The 19,274-nt window shown below is 37.2% G+C and overlaps 1 protein-coding gene and 1 pseudogene across 3 annotated transcripts in view; both read left to right on the top strand.

Annotated features, from left to right (window-relative positions):
* RPS6KA6 (ribosomal protein S6 kinase A6) overlaps nucleotides 1-19,274 on the top strand; it is a 121,822-nt gene that overhangs the window by 67,504 nt on the left and 35,044 nt on the right. For all 3 annotated transcript variants that reach the window (XM_037027897.1, XM_037027875.1, XM_037027886.1), the window contains 9 exons: nucleotides 138-208; nucleotides 444-532; nucleotides 1,300-1,358; nucleotides 6,278-6,380; nucleotides 7,189-7,319; nucleotides 8,469-8,591; nucleotides 9,301-9,390; nucleotides 12,950-13,108; nucleotides 14,926-15,087. In XM_037027897.1, coding sequence (XP_036883792.1) covers nucleotides 138-208; nucleotides 444-532; nucleotides 1,300-1,358; nucleotides 6,278-6,380; nucleotides 7,189-7,319; nucleotides 8,469-8,591; nucleotides 9,301-9,390; nucleotides 12,950-13,108; nucleotides 14,926-15,087 — 987 coding nt within the window. The remainder of the gene's footprint in view (nucleotides 1-137; nucleotides 209-443; nucleotides 533-1,299; nucleotides 1,359-6,277; nucleotides 6,381-7,188; nucleotides 7,320-8,468; nucleotides 8,592-9,300; nucleotides 9,391-12,949; nucleotides 13,109-14,925; nucleotides 15,088-19,274) is intronic.
* LOC118974479 (putative monooxygenase p33MONOX) lies at nucleotides 9,957-10,920 on the top strand (annotated as a pseudogene).

Below are 19,274 nucleotides of genomic sequence, written 5' to 3'. Positions count from 1 at the left end.
ATACTATCATGTACAATAGATTCTGTGTGATTTGATGATCATGTATTATAAGTCGTAATTTTTTTCCTAAAGAATTTCATTGTATATTCTAAGGTGTGCTAAGTTGATTATATTATCTTTTTGTTTGTTTGTTTTAGTTTGAAATGCTTACTGGTACTCTGCCATTTCAAGGTAAAGACAGAAATGAGACCATGAATATGATATTAAAGTAAGTATACACATTATTTTTTTCTTTTGGGAAAATTTTTTGCTTTCAGTTTTGAGAAATTTGTTGTGTGTTTAAATTCATACAAAAGAACATTTATATGCTGTGTTTTATTTTATTACCATATGGGGGACATTATTTACTACTGTGAAAGCATTCTTTAAAGTTCTTTTGGAAATTTGTAAAGTGAGAAGTGTGGCTAGATTTAAATGAAATTTTCTAAAATCATCTTTTCCAGAGCAAAACTTGGAATGCCTCAGTTTCTTAGTGCTGAAGCACAAAGTCTGCTAAGGATGTTATTCAAAAGGAATCCAGCAAATAGATTGGGTATTGTTTATTTTCTTAGCTTTTGTAATAATACACTGCATGCTTTGAGAGGATAATTAGAACTTTATGTATTCTGGCTTAAGTTCTTTACTGCCATTATACATTTATACCTAGAACTTTGTGTTTTATACATTGAAAGATTCCAGTAAGCTCTGTTACGTCTCTGATTAAAAATGGAGTGATCTAGCTATTCAGTACTTCTGTTTAATATACATCATTACGTATAGCATGTGGATTTCCTCTTCTGAAATAATTCACATAATGGTACAGGTAATCCTTTTAGATATTTGAAGATAATTATTTTCTCCTCCCAATGTACTTCAAGGTGAATACTGTGTTTTCATAACTGCTTGTTACTTGGCCACTTTCAGCTAATTCTATTATCTATCCTATGTAGGTCCTTAGGTTAAAATTCCAGTCACTTTATGATGTACTTTTTAATTTGGCATATAAACATGAGGTCATGAGTTCATTATGAAGAAAAGAATATTTACTTACATATTGATGTCATATCAAACATGCTTTTTATTTGCTTTGGAAAGTATTTTAGTATTTCATGGTATTCTATGTGCTTAATATATATATATATCATTTATTTTTTCATATTAAATGGAAAGAACCAATTAATAAAATATCAAATGAAAAATCATAAACCTTACAAGGAATGTATAAAATATGTGTACTCTGCTTTATAGATAACAGCCTGAAAGCCACATATAAACATTTAAGAAAATCACACCAGTAAAAAAGTCTTTCTGTTTTTATAGGTTCAGAAGGAGTTGAGGACATCAAAAGACATAATTTTTTTGCAAATGTTGACTGGAATGTAAGTTCAGTAGAAAGTTTCTTATTGAACAATTTTAATATAACTCAAAACTGAAGAGTAAATGGTAATATATGGACTTTGCCGATAAATTCATTTGTTTTACTAGTATGAGAATTTTTTATTGGGGTAACATTGGTTAATAATATAAGTTCCAAGTATGCATCATTATAATTCGATATCTATATACACTGTAGCATGCTCACTACCAAAAGTCCAGTTTTCATCCATCAACATATATTTGAGCATCTTTACCCATTTCACCCTCCCCCCACTTTCCTTCTGTTCTGATAACCAGCAATCTGTTGTCTGTATCTATGAGCTTGTTTTTTTTTCTTTTGTTTGTTCATTTGTTTCTTTCTTTTTTTTAATATTTCACATCTGAGTGAAATCATATGGTTTTATCCTTTCACACCTGACTTACTTCACTTAGTATAGTACCCTCAAGATCCATCTGTATTGTTGCAAATTCATCCAGACATCTTCTGGGTCAAGGTAACTTCCGTAATATGCTACACCTATAAATAAAAATACCTTAAACCAGTAAATGTGTGGATAATATTTACTGAATTTTTGTTTCTCATTTGTTTTACCTGTTAAGTATGATTAATATTCTCCCCTGTTCCAGATTGGAGAATGTGGAGGAGGAGAATGTGAAAGGGGAAAAAGGATGAATGATAGGGCAGATTATTACACAAAATGAATTCTGAAGAATCTAAGGTGTTATTTTGTTTCAAGTGGTTCTTTGTCATGTATTAGAAACAATTAAATTTCTTAAGGACTGAATATCTTGGTACAGGTATTTCACTAAATTTTGAGAAGAGGTGAAAACAGAACCATTGTGAAACTGCTAGGTCTTTGTGTGTATGTGTGTGTGTGTGTGTGTATTTATAAATATATATAAAGTTGCAATTTCTAGCTAGTAAGCTTTTCTTAGAAAAACCCATTTTTGTTAATCTGTTTGGCCACACAGCTTTAGGTATTTTATGTACTATCAATCATATGTACTATCAGGTAAGTGTTTTTGATTTTCTAGTTCTGGTATTGGTATTGATCATTTTTTCAAAAGAAAATGTCTTGAATTCTAGGGCAGAGGTAGAGAGCCACTATTTGCTGATCAAATCATTATTTAATCTGGCTTATAGAACACATTTTAGAAGGTAATATTTTGATTTATTTTTTCTAAATCATTAATGTTAGTACCCTAAAAGGCCACTCAATTCACATGGTACATGGGAGTTCCCTTTGCCATATTTGCATGCCTAACTCTTTTGGGGTCCTTGTACACATGTGTCATTTTTTAGTAATGCTTCTATATTCTTCCTTTTCCCTAAACTGGACAAACTGGACAATTTTATTTTCCATCATTCTTATATCTCAACAGTTTATGTTCATTGTTCATAATTTATTTATTTTTATTTTTTATTTTTAATATGTTTTATTGATTATACCATTACAGTTGTTCTATTCCCCCCCTTCATTCCCCTCCACCCTGCACACCCCTCCCCCACCATTCCCCCCCTTTAGTTTATGACCACATGTCCCAAGTTCTTTAGATTCTGTATTTCCCCTACTATTCTTGCCCTTCCTTCTATCTATTTTTCTTGGGCATCCCCTGCTGGGAACTGGCCCCTGCTGGGAATTGGCCTGCAAACCAGGTATGTGCCCTGATGGGGAATCGAACTGCAATCTTTTGGTTCGCAGGCCCGTGCTCAGTCCACTGAGCTATACCAGCCAGGGCTCTCCCCCCTATCTATTTTTTACCTACCGTCTGTGCTACTTATTTTCTGTATCTTCATCCCCTTCTCCTCCTCCCACTTCCCTGTTGCTAACCCTCCATGTGTTCTTCATTTCTATGGTTCTGCTCCTGATCTAGCTGTCCTCTTGGTTTGCTTTTGTTTTAGGTGTGGTTGTTAGTAACTGTGAGTTTGCTGTCCTTTCACTGTTCATATATCTTCTTTTTCTTAGATAAGTCCCTTTAACATTTCATATAATAAGGGCTTGGTGATGATGAACTCCTTGAATTGGATCTTATCTGAGAAGCACTTTATCTGCCCTTCTATTCTAAAGGAAAGTTTTGCTGGATAGAGCAATCTTGGATGGAGGTCTTTGGATTTCATGACTTGGAATACTTCCTTCCAGCTCCTTCTTGCCTATAAGATCTCTTTTGAGAAATCCACTGCCAGTCTGATGGGAACTCCTTTGTGGGTAGCTATCCCCTTATCTCTTGCTGCTTCTAGGATTCTCTCCTTCATTTTCATCTTGGCTGATGTATTGATGATGTGCCTTGGTGTGTTCCTTCTTGGGTCCAACTTCTTTGGGACTCTCTGAGCTTCCTGGACTTCCTGGAAGTCTATTTCTTTTGCCAGACTGGGGAAGTTCTCCTTTATTATTGTTAAAATATGTTTTCCACTCATGGCTGTTTCTTTTCCCTTTCTGGTACCCCTATAATTCAGATGTTGGAATGTTTAAAGATGTCCTGGAGGTTCCTAAGCCTCTCCTCATTTTTTTGAATTCTTGTTACTTCATTCTTTTCTGGTTGGATGTTTCTTTCTTCCTTCTCGTCCACTCCCTTGATTTGAGTCCCAGATTCCTTTCCATCACTATTGGTTTCCTGTGCATTTCCTTTAATTTCAATTAGTTTAGCCTTCATATGTTCCTCTAATTTGTGACTATAATCAACCAGTTCTGTGAGCATCCTGATCACCAGTGTTTTGAACTGTGCACCTGAGAGGTTTGCTATTTCCTGGTCACTTAGAGCTATCGGCTCTGGGGCTTTGAGTTCTTCTTGAGCCATATTTTGGACTGTTCGTGCCTGTTATGTATGAGGAGCAGAGCCCTAGGTATTCACCAGGGCGGGGCAACTCAGTCGCTTGGTTGTGACGCTGTATGTGGGAGCAGGGCCAAAGGAAAGCAATGGCGGTCCCCTCTACTGCCTCCTGCCACTACTGCGGGCTGCGTGGTCTGTGAGCGCGCACGTGTGACCATGGTCAGCATGCTGCTGGGTTCACTGCTGGGGGCTGCATGGTCCGTCTCACTGCTCACTTTCCTGCTGGTTTATCTGTGCGAATGTGTGACTGCAGCCAGCCTGCTACTGTGAGCCCTCACTGGGTCAGCCTGACGCGGAACTGCCTGGGGTCAGGGGATCTTTCTTGCCTGTCCCCACTCCGCTGCTGGCTCTGCCCCTCTTACCAGTCTGGTTGAACGGGTTTCGTTGTTGTCGGACTTCCATATAGTTCAATTTTCTGTTCTTTGGCTGTATCTTTGTTCTCCAAACCTCTGTTGTATTAAAACTTGGTTGTGGGAGGAGGCACAGTGTTTCCACCTACGCCTCCATCTTGGCGGAAGTCCCCCATTGCTCATAATTTAAATAAACAATGGAATGTTTATATAAAAATAAATGAAAATTATTTTAATTTTGTATTAATTTTCCCCTACTATGGGTCTGCTAACATTAAAAAAATGTAGAGTTACTCAAAAAGGTAGATGTTCATATACTGTAAGAATTTGTGTCTTTCATAAACATAAATGTTAAGAAGTTAGATTGTTAGTCATGATTAAGTTTTTGAATTCTGTAATAAGATCCCTAGGTAATACCTTTAATGCACATTTTTATGGGAAAACAAAATATTTTAGGTGAAATACTAGGCCTGTCCAGAAGGTATCCAGCCATGTAATATGAAAAGTAGAAACACTTATTGAAGAAGTACAAGACACAAGAAACATTGTATATAGGGCAATGATGCCTCAGTCCTCTTCAAAGTAGGCACCTTGGGACCTCACACAGTTCTCCCAATTGCCATCAGCTGCCCCATCATATTTTCCTGAATCTCACTGATGGTATGAAATTTCTTCCCTTTCAAAGGTGATTTTAATTTTGGGAAAAGCCAGAAGTCATAGGGGCCAAATCTGGGCTGTAGCTGGGCTGAGTCACCTGGGTGATTTGATGTTTTGCCAGAAGCTCTGCATGAGATGTGAAGTATGAGTGGGCATGTTGTTGCCGTGAAGCTGCCAGTCACCATTTGCCCATAGCTGCGGCCTTGGAATCATCTGAATAGTTTCCATGCAGGAATATTCAAGCTCTGTGCAAAATTTGATGCAGATTTTGTTGCTCTACTCATTTAGTCATTTTGAATGTGATAGCCACACAGTACACATGCTTACTCAAGGGTGTGTAACGCCCCCACCAACTATATAGTGACATCATCATTATTTGTGTTTGTCCATTGCAGTCCACTCTCCTAGGCTGCCAGGTTACATTGATTTCAGGCAAACTGTTCACATTATATTAACAATAGCTGGGCATTTTCTAGACAGATCTTGCATATAGTTATTGCAGATAGTCTAATTACTACTTTCAAAATCATTGAGTGTTGTTAGTTATTTCTCCATGGTAACAGTGTGACATATTCTGTATGGTTATTTTACCAGAAAAATTCAAAACTGTTTTTGATATCGAAAACTCAGCACCATTATTCTTTGTAAATGCAACGTGTTGCATCAATACTTGTTTGTAATCTCACTTGATTCTGTTCATTCTCTCTCAAATATTTGGAATTTGGTCAACAGGTATCTGAATCTTATTGAAATTTTATGAAACTGATTTTTCTGTTCAGGACTGTACTATGTTTTGCTTTCCCTTAAGAACTATAATAATTTTTTAAAGATTTTATTTATTTTATTTTTAGACAGAGTGTAAGGGAGGGAGAAAGACAGGGAGAGAAACAACAAAATGTGGTTGCCTCTCATGCACCCCCTACTGGGAACCTGGCCCACAACCCAGGTGTTTGACCCAATTGGGAATGGAACTGGTGACCCTGTGGTTTGCAGGCTGGTGCTCAATACACTGAGCCACAACCAACCAGGGCGAGTATAATAATTTTAAGTGTTAATATGTTTTTGTCTTATGCTGTTGCTCCTAGAAATTATATAAAAGAGAAGTTCAACCTCCTTTCAAACCTGCTTCTGGAAAGCCAGATGATACTTTCTGTTTTGACCCAGAATTTACTGCAAAAACACCTAAAGGTAATGTATGTTTATGTGTAACATCAGGGCTTTTATTCAGTTTCAGGGGTGTCAAACTCATTTTCACTGGGGGCCACATCAGCCACACCATTGCCTTCAAAGGGCCGAAATGATTTCAGGACTGGGTAAATGTAACTACTCCTTAACTGTTAAGGAGTTGAAATTACATTTGGCGCTTTGAAGGCAACTGCAAGCTAATGTGGCCTGTGATAAAAATGAATCTGACACCCCTGAATTAGATGGTTAAAAAGTATACTAGCTTCTCAGGTAAAAATCTAAAGGAATGATATACTTGTGTAGGGTTAGTTTGCTCTTTATGGAAATGTGGATTTTACATACACCTTTCTTTGCTTGCGTAACTGTCAGCTACAGGCTTTTAAATGGGAAATGTTTATCAGAGAAGCAGGGACTAGAGCCAAGGATAAAATGTTTTGTTTTAAAAGTCTTTTGATATGCTAATTAATATATTCAATGGTAGGGGATAGGAGGAAAAACATGAAATATATTATTCTGATTCTTAGGTTTACTTTTAATAGAATCTATTTCATACACTAGTTCAACAAATACTGAGTACCTATAATACACTACCAGTGAGGATGCAGCAGTGAACAGAATAAATGAAAATGTCAGTCCACATGGAACTTGCATAGTAGGGTGGGGAGACAAATAACATACAATAAATCAAATAAGTGATATAGTATGTCTGATGATAACATTGAATGGTTTCATTTATATTCAAAGAAATGCCAACATTTTATACCATATAAGTCTTTATAATTCTAATTAAATATAATTATTTGGATATTAGATTCTCCTGGTTTGCCAGCCAGTGCTAATGCTCACCAGCTCTTCAAAGGATTCAGCTTTGTTGCAACATCTATTGCAGAAGAATATAAAATTACTCCTATTACCAGTGCAAATGTATTACCAGTTGTTCAGGTAAATTTTGCTTAATCAGATTATTTGTTTAGGGATAATTATATTTTGGTCATTTTTAATGGATTTATAATAATTTTACATGATTTTTAACTTCCTTTATTTCTGTGTATGAGGCCAGAGGGGACCCCTAAAAAAGGAATTTATTTTTAAACAACTGTGTACTTATTCTCACAAGTTTAAACTTCAGTCACCTTCCAAGTTCTCTCCATGTGATGAGGTACACCTATCAAGATATTTTTTTCACTGCTCGAAACAGTTTTTGAACTCATTCATTTTGATGCCTTTTAGTGCTTCTAGATTTTTTGGTTTTACCTCTACCACATCGGGAAAATGTTGCCCTTTGAGGACTTTTTTCATCAGGGAAGGGGGATAAAAAAAAGTCACTTGGAGTGAGATGAGGTGAATAGAGCAGGTGGAGCACAGGGGTCCTGCCATTTTTTGGTCAAAAATTGCCGATACTCAGAGCAGTGTGGGCTGGGGTACTCGTAAATCACACATCATGAAATGGGCAAATGTGTTAAAAGAGTCTTCAAAAAAATTCACTGAAGCCAAACACAGCTTCTCACAACAGTGCCTTCTGGTCCACTGATACAGATGGATTCTAGAACATTCACCTAGCGGGGAAACCAGTACTACAGGGGACCCACCCTACAGAAGATAATTCCAGTTTTTGGGGGGGTCCTCCTTCATATAATAGTGAATTAAAGATGTTTCCATATGTTTTAAAATAAGTCAGACAGTACTAACCTTTAATTATGTTTATATGATCTCTTTTGACAAGGAAATGTAATGACGATATGTAAAGCCAGTTGATTTATTGTGTTGGCTCTGGGGATCTAGAAAGCCTACAATTTAGGATCAGCTCTGAGCTGGTTAATCCCTTCATATATACTGATAAAAGCTTTCTAAAATGGATTATTCATGATTTTTTAAAATTTTAAGATGAATACAAGGTGGGGAAAAAGTAGGTTTATAAAAGTAAGTACACAAAACAGAGTATATTCTTGTATTATGATTTATTGATTATTGTATTATTTTCCATATGAACAAATGTAAACCTACCTTTGTCCAACCCTGTAAATATTTAGGAGAACAGATAAAAATGTGAAAGTATTTCATTATTCTTAGTATTTTACTTTGAAAAAACAGATAAATGGAAATGCTGCACAATTTGGTGAAGTATATGAATTGAAAGAAGATATAGGTGTTGGCTCATATTCTGTTTGCAAGCGATGCATACATACAGATACCAACATGGAATTTGCAGTGAAGGTATTGTCCTTGAACATAACTGTTCTTGTCTTGTATATGTGAGTTAAATGACAGACATTTTCCAGTGGAGCTAGTGAAGAATTGCAACGATAAGATAATGATGAAGGACTATTAAAACTTAATATTTTTATTTCGAAATTTTTTCTAAGGCTTTAATTTGGGGGAACAATGTATTTTGTCAGTGTCTTGATTCTGAATAGTTTTATTTTAATGTAGTATGTTAAGGTTGACTAATTGTGACAATCACTGTTACATGTGGATCCCATTATGAGTTAGTATAGCTTCAATTAAATGGAATATAATGTTAAAGAAAGTGGTCTTTTTATTATTGTTTTAGTTATAGGACATTTCTAAATGTTAAAATAATATGAGACAAGCATCACTCTTGAGTTTTAAGCATTTACTTAAAAATATCAAATTGAAAATACTATTAATTTTTAAAGATTTTATTTATTTATCTTCTGGAGAGGAAGGGAAGGAGAGAGGGAGAGAAACATCAATGTATGGTTGCCTCTCATGTGTCCCCTGCTGGGAACTGGCCCGCAACCCAGGCATGCGCCCTGACTGGGAATCGAATTGCGATCCTCTGGTTCGCAGGCCTGTGCTCAATCCACTGAGCTACACCAGCCAGGGCAAAATAATATCATTAATTTTTAGACAAAGAAAAGAATTTCTTTTTATCTAAACCTTTTCTTGTCTTATTTCTTAGATCATTGACAAAAATAAGAGAGATCCTTCAGAAGAAATTGAAATTTTGATGCGATATGGACAACACCCCAACATCATCACTTTAAAGGATGTAGGTATTTAAAATCTAAGCTATTTCAAGAGCTAAGCTAATGAAGCTATAATTTGGCACTTTATTTTTTACTTTTCATGTCTATGGAATATTTACTGTCATGCAACAAAATCTGAAGACTCTTAAATTTGCTACTTTAATTCTTTTTTTCCCTATGATTCTGTGTTCTTACCCTCCTTATAGGACATCAGAAAGGAACTATGTTGTTGGTAAATGAGAGTGCCCTGATTATGTGAATATATTTTGGCTAGTTAACTATATCATTAACATTATAACCAGCACCATTTATTATTCTGTGGTACTATAAATATAGACATTGGGAACCTGCCAAATTCTAGATTTTACTTTCTTGACTGTGCAGTAGTGGGCTGTTGCATTGTGGATTTTTTTGTGTATAAAACAGTAATACTCCATAGTTTTATAAAGTGAACATATAACTCGTTATTTAGAGATATCACACAGTTTATGCTCCCTGGTTGGTGCCCAAGGTCTTTAGGGTTGTGGCTGACACAGTGCTAATCATACCATGGCTTGGGTCCCAACTTTGCCACAACCTCTAGAGAGACATGGGTCCTCACAGCCTTTTTAGTGCTGAAGCTCAGGCTGCAGGCAGCTTTGTGGCAGTGAAACAAAACCTCTGGAATGAATGGACTCTTCCCAAGCAACTTAGATAATTTGTAGCATTTGGACAATGTTCCTCATTAATATCTGTCTCTGAATGTAATCATCACATCATTTCACTCCAGTGGCAGGGATTCAGCTCTGAAATCTATATAGAAAAAGCACCTGGATCCCAGTCTTTCAGTGGCTTCGAGACTATCAGAAGTGCCTGGTGGAGGAAGGAGAGGCCAGTGTGTCCTCTCCTTGCACGATCCTGTCATTGGCCATTGACAGTATGGACAGTGTCTCCATGGTGAAGGCTAAAGCCACCCATGTCATCATGAATTCTCTGACCACAAAACAAACACAGGAGAGTATTCAGCATTTTGAGCAACAGGTAGGGCTGAGAGATACTGGCTGCACACACCCTGCAATGGCCTTACCACCAAGGAGACCAAGTACCTTTGAGTGGCAGAAATACTCCACAAATTAAAACCACAGAGTGGAGAAATAATGAGAGAAGAGATACAGCTGGCCTTAGCCCAGTTCTCCCTCAACAGCCCACGCTCTTCCTTTAAGCAGAAGCCTAGAGGCTGTTTCTCTTCTGGCTCTTCCACAGCCTTAATCTGGCCCATATCTTAGCACCATGGGTTCTGGAAGCAGGGATAAAGACAGAACTCAGCAGATAAGTGGGGCCTCTTTGGACTAAGAGCCTCTGGAAGTCTGATTTGGGAGATTTTGCGACCCAAGGCCTAGAAACCTTCTCCAGTGAAGCTGATCTGCACACAGGTTACCCAAATGGCAGAATATCCAGCAGCCTTCAAGTTGCCAAAGATGGACATCCAAGTGATCAAAGGGAAGAAACAACCATCATAGACCCATTGTCTCAAATCCTGTATCTTGGATGTGCTCACACCCACCAGCTTCTAGAGCTTTCTCTTTCAATGACTCTGGATAGAGGGTGTCATGCACCCACCTCCCTATTAACCTGTCTCTGATGTAGGAAGGTTTTTTTGGGGGTTAACCCCTTAAACTGAGCCTAGAACTGCAGACATAATTGGCTTCTGAGAAACATTAGTATAAAGCCTGTCCTTGTATTTAAGAAGGCATTGTGTGTTTCTTTAATTTAAAATTAGACTAAATAATCTCACCAGTGATGTGTGGGGGCCTCATCACCTGTGTTTACATCATTTGGCCTAGACAAGAAGCTGATCGTCGCCTCCTAGGTAGATGATGTTTGTGTTGTTCCTTTACCACAGTCAGTGCGTGAATGGACAAGCTGTGGCAGAGAGGCACTCACTGACTAGTCTCTGCCATCTGGACTGCTGGGGATGTATGTTCCAACCTTGTAGTGATGGGCCCTGTGGTCTGTTTTGATCTGGGCACAAAGGAAAGCCAGACGTGGCAATGACCCTCCTCCTATGTGGAGACTGGAGCCCTCGCTATCAGGCAGAGCCAATTCTGTTTATTATTATTTTAATGTTTACATTATTTTATTGTATTTTTCCATTACCATTTATCCCCCTATACCTCTTATACCTCCACTCATCCCCTCTACCCCCCACTGCCATCACCACACTGTTGTTCAGGTCCACTGTTGTGCAGTTTTTCTCTTTTTTGCTCAATCCTTCCACCCTGCCCCCCACCCCCAGAGCTGTCTGCCTGCTCTGTGCCCTTACTGCAGTGCCTCTGGGACAGTTCTGCTGGGCAGTGTTTCTTTTTCATGTGTCAACAAATACAAGTCTTGCATATCCTTATCCTGTTGCACTTGAAAGTGAGAGTAAGTTAACTCTAATTTGGTGGAAAGCCCTGTAAGGGAGAAAACTCAGCCTACTGCTTTTGGTATATAGAAATGGGCGTTAAGCTTTTTTAAAGTAAAGATGGTCATAACTGTACATAGATCATAGTCTGGATGTTCATGTGAAGCAAGTGTCACCAGGGCCTGAAACTATTTCTGAGAGGTGGAAGGACAGAGACATTTTCTACATGTCATCATTTCCCCCCAAATGAGCCTCATACCTGTGTAAACACTGAGCTTCCTGAGGAAAGGAACCAGGGAAAGCACCTGTTCATTTCTGCTCACTGTGGACGCGTTCGTTCATTATCCTGAACACTGTCTCAAATCCCTGTTGTTCTTATTTGGAAGGATCATGTCTACAGAGCTAGCTGGGCTGACCTTTCCATAGAGAGTCCCTAAAGTGTTGAAAGATAAGAAAAAACAATTCATTTGTTGCGTCTGTTATGTTCGAATATCTTACTTGTTTTGACAAAAATCTCCTTTCAAAAAGCAGTTGTTACTGAATGCTGACTTTTCACATAACAAAATAATGCTCTTTTCTCTTTAGAGAAGGCTGGCATAGCAGCCGTCACCTCAGTCAGTTTGTTTTGGATAATGTGCTATAGCTTTTGATTAGTAACCTTTAAACAGTAGCTTACATCCCTCTATCTATTTATCTAATGTAATCTACCTCAGAGGTCCTGAGTGAAAGTGTACACATGTTTTTCCTATTTATTCTCTTTGATATAGTGTTTGGATTCAACAAACATTTAAGACATCATGTAAGGTAATGGACTGTGGGGAGGATATTAAAAAACTAATAATATATTTACTGCCAGATGGATGCATGCTATTAGCACAGGAGAAAAGTGTCTATAATACGATCCAACATGAGATAGATGCCATTTGAGAGGCACAGAGTTCTGTTTTTCCATTTATATCCTTTGATTAAGTATAATATACAGCCTGAAAAGTTAATAAAATTATGTTGAGTATGGTGTCACAGGACTGCATAAGAGGTTGTTCAGCCAATTTAATCCTCAGTATAGCCCTTACTATATTAACAGTAAAGAAATAATGTATTTTTTACCATTAGAGGTTCACTAGAAAAGCAAATGTAATCTAAATGCTCCTGAATTATAATTATAAATAATAACATTTTAAAAATGTGTTCTTTTTTAGGTTTATGATGATGGTAGATATGTTTATCTTGTTACGGATTTGATGAAAGGAGGAGAGCTACTCGACCGTATTCTCAAACAAAAATGTTTCTCAGAACGGGAAGCTAGTGATGTGCTGTTTGTAATAACTAAGACAGTTGACTATCTTCATTGCCAAGGAGTAAGTTGTGGTTATATTCTTCCCCTCAATTCTGGGACTTATATACTCATAAAATAATATGTAAGGGCTGCCACTTAAAATTAATTACTTTTTCTGTACCATATATTTTATAGAAAATATCCTAGTAAAACTCATAAAGTAGTGAAGGTTATAGATTTAGGAAACTGGAAAATGCTTTCTTAATTCTCTTCACTCTGCCTATTGGCCCTAATTTAATAGCCTATTGGTTTTAAAACTGATTTGAGTTATATAAATGTATGTAACCCTGGCTTTCAAATTATTAAACATAATCAAATTTTAACATGAAACATAAAAATTATTTGAGGGCATGTGGGTAGTATTCAAATTATGCTATACCTAACATAACCTTCTGGAAGTAAGTGGACTATGTATCTTGAGCCTTGCCAACCCCTCCTCCAAATACAGTAAGAAATTTGGCTTTAAACATTTGAGGTATTAATCTAATCACATGTGAAATAATGGAGCAGGCCTGTTATTTTGCTTCTCACCTGTTCATAAATAAAGGAAATGTTACCAAAAGGTTAACTTTTATTATATACACCTCCACAAGGAAACAAAGTCATAAATAATTTAAAAAATTCAGTTTGAATTAGTTGTAATAGTGGATATATATGCACGTTAGTGTAAACAGTAAAATAATGGACAACTCAGAATTGGCACAGTGAAAATTCTACATGGTTCCCTTTTATATGAAAGAAAAATAAGCCAGTACTCAGTTTTGTGTTTGCTTAACAGAGTACATTTTTAGTATTATAAAATATAAATTGTTTAATACTAAAGGAGTAAATCTTTTATAATTTAATTGCTTGTCTTTATCAACACTCTGTAAAATAAAGGATGGCTAGAAATTTTAAGAGGAAAATGATAACCGTCTTTTCTTTTTTATGTATGTTTATTTTTATTCATTTATTTTTAATTACACTTATTGAGATGGCATTGGCTAATAAGATCATATGGTTTCAAGTGTACATTTCTGTAATACATGATTTGTATATTTCAAGGGGGCCAAATATGTGGTGGTGGAAGTTGATTTGACTTTGGGTGGTGGGCACACTAAACATCTTTTCTTCAGGTTATTATTTTAGAAACCTTCCAGTTCTTATATCAATTAAATAAGTTAATGACAGAGATGTATTGAGCATTTCTATATAATAGGCATTATAAAAGGTGTTGCAGATTCAAATATGAATAAGACTAGGTCCTTGTCTTTAAATATCTTTCAGTTTAGTAAGCTGATTAAGGAATGAAATAAGACAGTAACCAGTAGGAAAATCATCATATAGAGAATTTCACCACAATGGAATACCATATGCACTGCACTAATCCTAACTTAAAAGTCTTTCATATAGCTCCCTGTATTCACTCCTTCAACCAAGTGTTCACTCCCCACCAGAGTCTCTGTGCATCTGTTTACTCCCTAGTACCTTCAGGTAGTTGATTTTTAAAATTATGTATAGGTTTTATAATTGTTTACTGTGAGGAGGGGCATGTTAAGGAGGGTCTTAGTCCATTAGAACCAGAAGTGGAAATTAGAACTGAGTTTTGATACTTTGAGATTGGAAGTTGTTAATGAAACTGGTGGCTTCAATAGAAAGTAGAGCATCTATCTGACAGAGGTTATACCTTCTGATTTCCTTCAGGCTTCCAACACTGTAAAGGTTGGACAAAGTATCATTGTCAAAATTTTATGATTAAGATAGTTTGTTTACCTGGAAGTGTGTTAAATCAAAATATTGTATTTCACAGAGATTTACTTAGCTATAGAAATATAATGCTTTTTTTCTTTTATTTTCCAGGTGGTTCATCGTGATCTTAAACCTAGTAATATTTTATACATGGATGAATCGGCCAGTGCAGACTCCATTAGGATCTGTGATTTTGGATTTGCAAAACAGCTTCGAGGAGAAAATGGACTTCTCTTAACTCCATGCTACACAGCAAACTTTGTAGCACCGGAGGTATTTTTCAAAACTGCAGTTTTTGCTTTTCAGTCTTTTTCTTTAGTTGAATGTATTTGATGGCATGTGTATGCTATAGTAGGTAGATAAAAATCTGTGTTATCTTGTCCATTCTCAACTATAAAGCTCTTTAAATGAGTGAATTTTGATAACCCCTAATATAAATATTCAGACTAGGAGGTAGCATATGAGACCATCTTGAGGCTAATAATCATACTATTTTATTTTGTTAGGTGATACACAAGTTTTAGAATTATATCCTTTCAGAGCTGGGAGAGCAGTGATAACTTCATCTTCGACATATGAGAACTGAGGCTTAAAGTACCTAAATAGCATTTTCAGGACCTAGAATTCACTTAGTAGCAAAGCCAGGATAGATTTTCAGGTATTTTGGTTTGTGTTGAACATGATGTAGTTTATATTGTTGAGTGTTATACGAAATATATAGAGGCAGTGCTCTCCCTGATTGTTTTTAGGAACTTCCAGTTCCTGGAGAGAACAGCTTCACGGGGGTTATGGAAGCAATGTTTTCTTGGCAAATAACATTCATACATAGATCTTCAAGGGAAGAGCCAGGAAAGGTGAGGCTAGGGAGGGTCTGGTCATGTGGAGTTCTGATAGTACCAACTGTCATAGCAATTGAAAGTATGGTTGATAAAAGAATGAATCAAGGATGGCATGCTTACATAGATTCTTTTTAAGTTTTGTTTGTAAGTCAGAAACTGTTCTCATATGTTAGTAATGCTAACTCATATGAATCATTATATGTTCGACACAAATCAAAATACCAAAAAAATCTTCACATTTGAAAAATTAAAATTTCTAAGTCACAGAAGAAGAATAAAATAATTTGAGGATAAATTGTTACCTCATGTGCATGTTTTCTGATTTTACTTTTACGTCAAATTCTAGCCATTTTAGGATAATATGGTATATCAGATTAGCATCGGCCATTTGTATTTAAATGTCAGCAAATATTTATTGTAATGTAGCTGTTAGAAAAAGAAATAATATTTCTAATAATGAAAACAGAAATGTAGAAAATAGAGCAATAAGTTTCTGAATAAAATTGCCCAAGTTAAAATTTGTTAAATCTTTAAGATGTTGATGCTGAGGAAGAAGCATAACACCTGCTTTACAGGATTTTTATACAAGATTTTCCCTATGAGAAATTATGTACATATCCAGAAAATGTGCTTTAATCTGTATTTTAATTAAGTTCCTAGAATAATGAATGTACAAGTTTTTATCAAACTAAAGTAATGTAGAAACTATATTTCCCCAAATACAAATTGGAACACATGCATGATCCAAGAAGGGATTATTGTATTTACTCCTAGTGGAAGAAATATAACTTAGACGTTAAAAAATTAGCCTTTCTCAGGCATTTCAATGATTTCATATAGGACAGGTGGACAGAATATTTTATGTTAGGGCTCTTCTGTTAAATATAGGATATATAGTCATCATAAATATTCTAACATGTTTATGTGGTAGGTAAAACAGAAGAATAAAGAATAACCATTTTAATAGCCAAATTCTTAATACTGACTTAATCTTATGGACCTGGACCCTTGAGTATAATGGAAATATCTCATTGGGAAAAGGTTAGGGGTGAACGTGTTCCAAATGAACATCTCAAAAACAGACATTAAAATGAAAAATATATGGTGTGTCTGTCTTTAGATTAATGGTTAGGTAAACATTTTTAGATTAATGGCTTGGTAAATATTTTTAAATGAGCGCAAGCCCACAGACTAGAATATAGACCATTGATAATTTTTTATCCTAACAGACTGCCATTATAGTAAGACACTCTCACCACTGTAACAGTGAAGTTTTTTAGGTGGACATGTGGATACCACGTCTCCATAACTAGTGCCTGAACTACCTTTGGGTAATATTTGTATTTTCAAAATGCTTTGAGGGGGTAATCCAACATGGTGGCAGAGAAGGTAGATGTTATTCACCCATCCACTTTTTTCTAGGACCAAACTGGATTTACAATGAAAATATAGAGCAATCAACCTGAATAACTTATAACCAAGGGTTTACAAAAGAAGCAACATCAAGACTGCTAGGACTGGCAGAGAGGTGAAAAGGGCAAGCCCCACACCCATGGGTGGTGGCTGGCATTCTGGAGGGATATCACAGCTGTAGGGGATTCCCCCTGAGAAGTGTAGGGTGTCAACTCCAAACCAGGCTTCCCAGCCCAAAGGCACCGGACTCAGTAAGAGGTGCCCACATAACATCTGTTGTGAAAATCAGTAGGGATTCTGTCTGCCAGGGAGAGACAGTTGTCTGCCAGAGACACAGGCATCCTCTTAAAGGGCCAGTGCACAAATTCTCATTTGCAGCCACTCACCATGGAGTCTAGTAGGGAGAGGGTGGAACAGACTAGAGTAGCATGAGGAGAGACTGGGTTTTGAGTCTCCGGGGAGAGAGCTGAAGATACAGCCACTAGGATACCTGTGCTGAGTCACTGTCCTAAATTGCAAACATCATCTTTCTTGAATGGAGTACTCCATGTGGCATTAGCCAGAAGGAATGCAATAGCCCCACCTTCTGGACTCCCTGTCACCCCACACTGCAGAGCTTGTGCCCTGCTGAGGAGTAGCTGCCTGTGTAGAAGTCTGGGCAGACTCAGCGGGCATCAGTGATTGAGTTGTGTAGCATACAGTGGAGGCCATTCCCCTCAGTTTCCCATGATCTTAACTGGCAGCCTCCCCTCACAGATGTGCAAGCCCCACCTTCTGCGCTCCTGGCAGCCCCACCCTCCTAACTCCTGACAGACCCCCTGCCAAGATCTGGGCAGAATCTGGGACAGACTGAACTGTGTGGATCAGGGTCAGAGGCTACTCTTTCAGTGACTGAGTTGAACAGACAGCAAATAGTCAAAGGCTGGTAGAGGTGGATTTTGTGGTGCCTTGGGACTTTTGGTGACATGCCCCCATGTCTGGTGCTGGTAAAAGCTGGACTTGCTGTATAGCTTGGTCCTTCTTGGACAAACCTAGGCCCAGCAAAGACAGCCACAAACTTTTGATTGCTTTGTAGCTCAAAACAGGCACCCGTGGCCAGTCACAGGCAGTGTTTGACATTAGCACCAACCGGAGTCCCTGCTCAGACAATATCAGAGCAGGATCCAGTTAGCTTTACAAATGGCATGTCAGAGATCTTGGCAGGCGCAAGACTCTGATGAGGTGAATTCTGATTTGTGTGGTCAGCACCCGTAATGCAGCTTGTCAACTGAGGTACAGGTTGATCCTTACAGTCATACAGCATGACAGTCAACACCATGTACCTACAGGCCAATAGAAATCAACACTGAGTTACAGCATAAAGACCCACATACTCCACACAAGGGACATTCCTGGAGCACCCACCTCAGGTGATAAAGGAGATTGCACCACGAGTCCCACGGATCACCTACTATATAAAGTCACCCTACCAAGACTGGAAGTCATAGCAGATCTGCCTAATACACAGAGACAAAGAGGCAGCCAAAATGGGGAGATAGGGAAATATATCCAAAATGAAAGAATAGAAGCAATCTCTTAAAAAAGAGCTAAATGAAATGGAGGTAAGCAATTTACCGGATATAGAGTTCAAAAGAAATGATTATAAGGAATCTTTAGGGACTTGGTGAGAACTTTGACAAAGAATAGCAATAATAAAAAGTTGCATAGAACCCTTAAAAAAGAACCAGTCAGAAATGAAGAATATAATATCTGAAATAAAGAATATACTAGAAGTAATAAATAGATTGGATAAAGCAGATGATCTAATCAGTGACTTGAAGACGAGTTATCAGGAAATTCCCAATCTGAGCAGCAAGGAGCAAAAAGAATTTTAAAATGGTGATAGTTTAAGGGACTTTTGGGACATCATGAAATGTAACAACATTCATATTATAGGAGTAGGAAAGGAGATGAGAGAGCACAAGGGATTTAGAACCTTACTGAAGAAATAATGACTGAAAAATTTTCTAACCTAATGAAGGAAAAAGCCACTCAAGTCCAGGAAGCACAGAGATTCCCAAACAAGTTGAACCCAAACAGGCCTGCACCAAGACATATCATAATTAAAATGGCAAAGGTTACAGGAAAACAGAGAATATTAAAAGTAACAAGAGAAAGACACACCTACAAGGGAGCTCCCATGAGATCGTCAGCTGATTTCTCAACAAT

This window comes from Sturnira hondurensis, unplaced genomic scaffold (assembly GCF_014824575.4).
Source record: "Sturnira hondurensis isolate 20B ecotype Veracruz unplaced genomic scaffold, ASM1482457v3 Scaffold0001389, whole genome shotgun sequence".
Taxonomy (NCBI): Eukaryota; Metazoa; Chordata; class Mammalia; order Chiroptera; family Phyllostomidae; genus Sturnira; species Sturnira hondurensis.
Note: the sequence above shows the minus strand (reverse complement) of the source record. Positions and strands in the feature narration are given on the sequence as shown.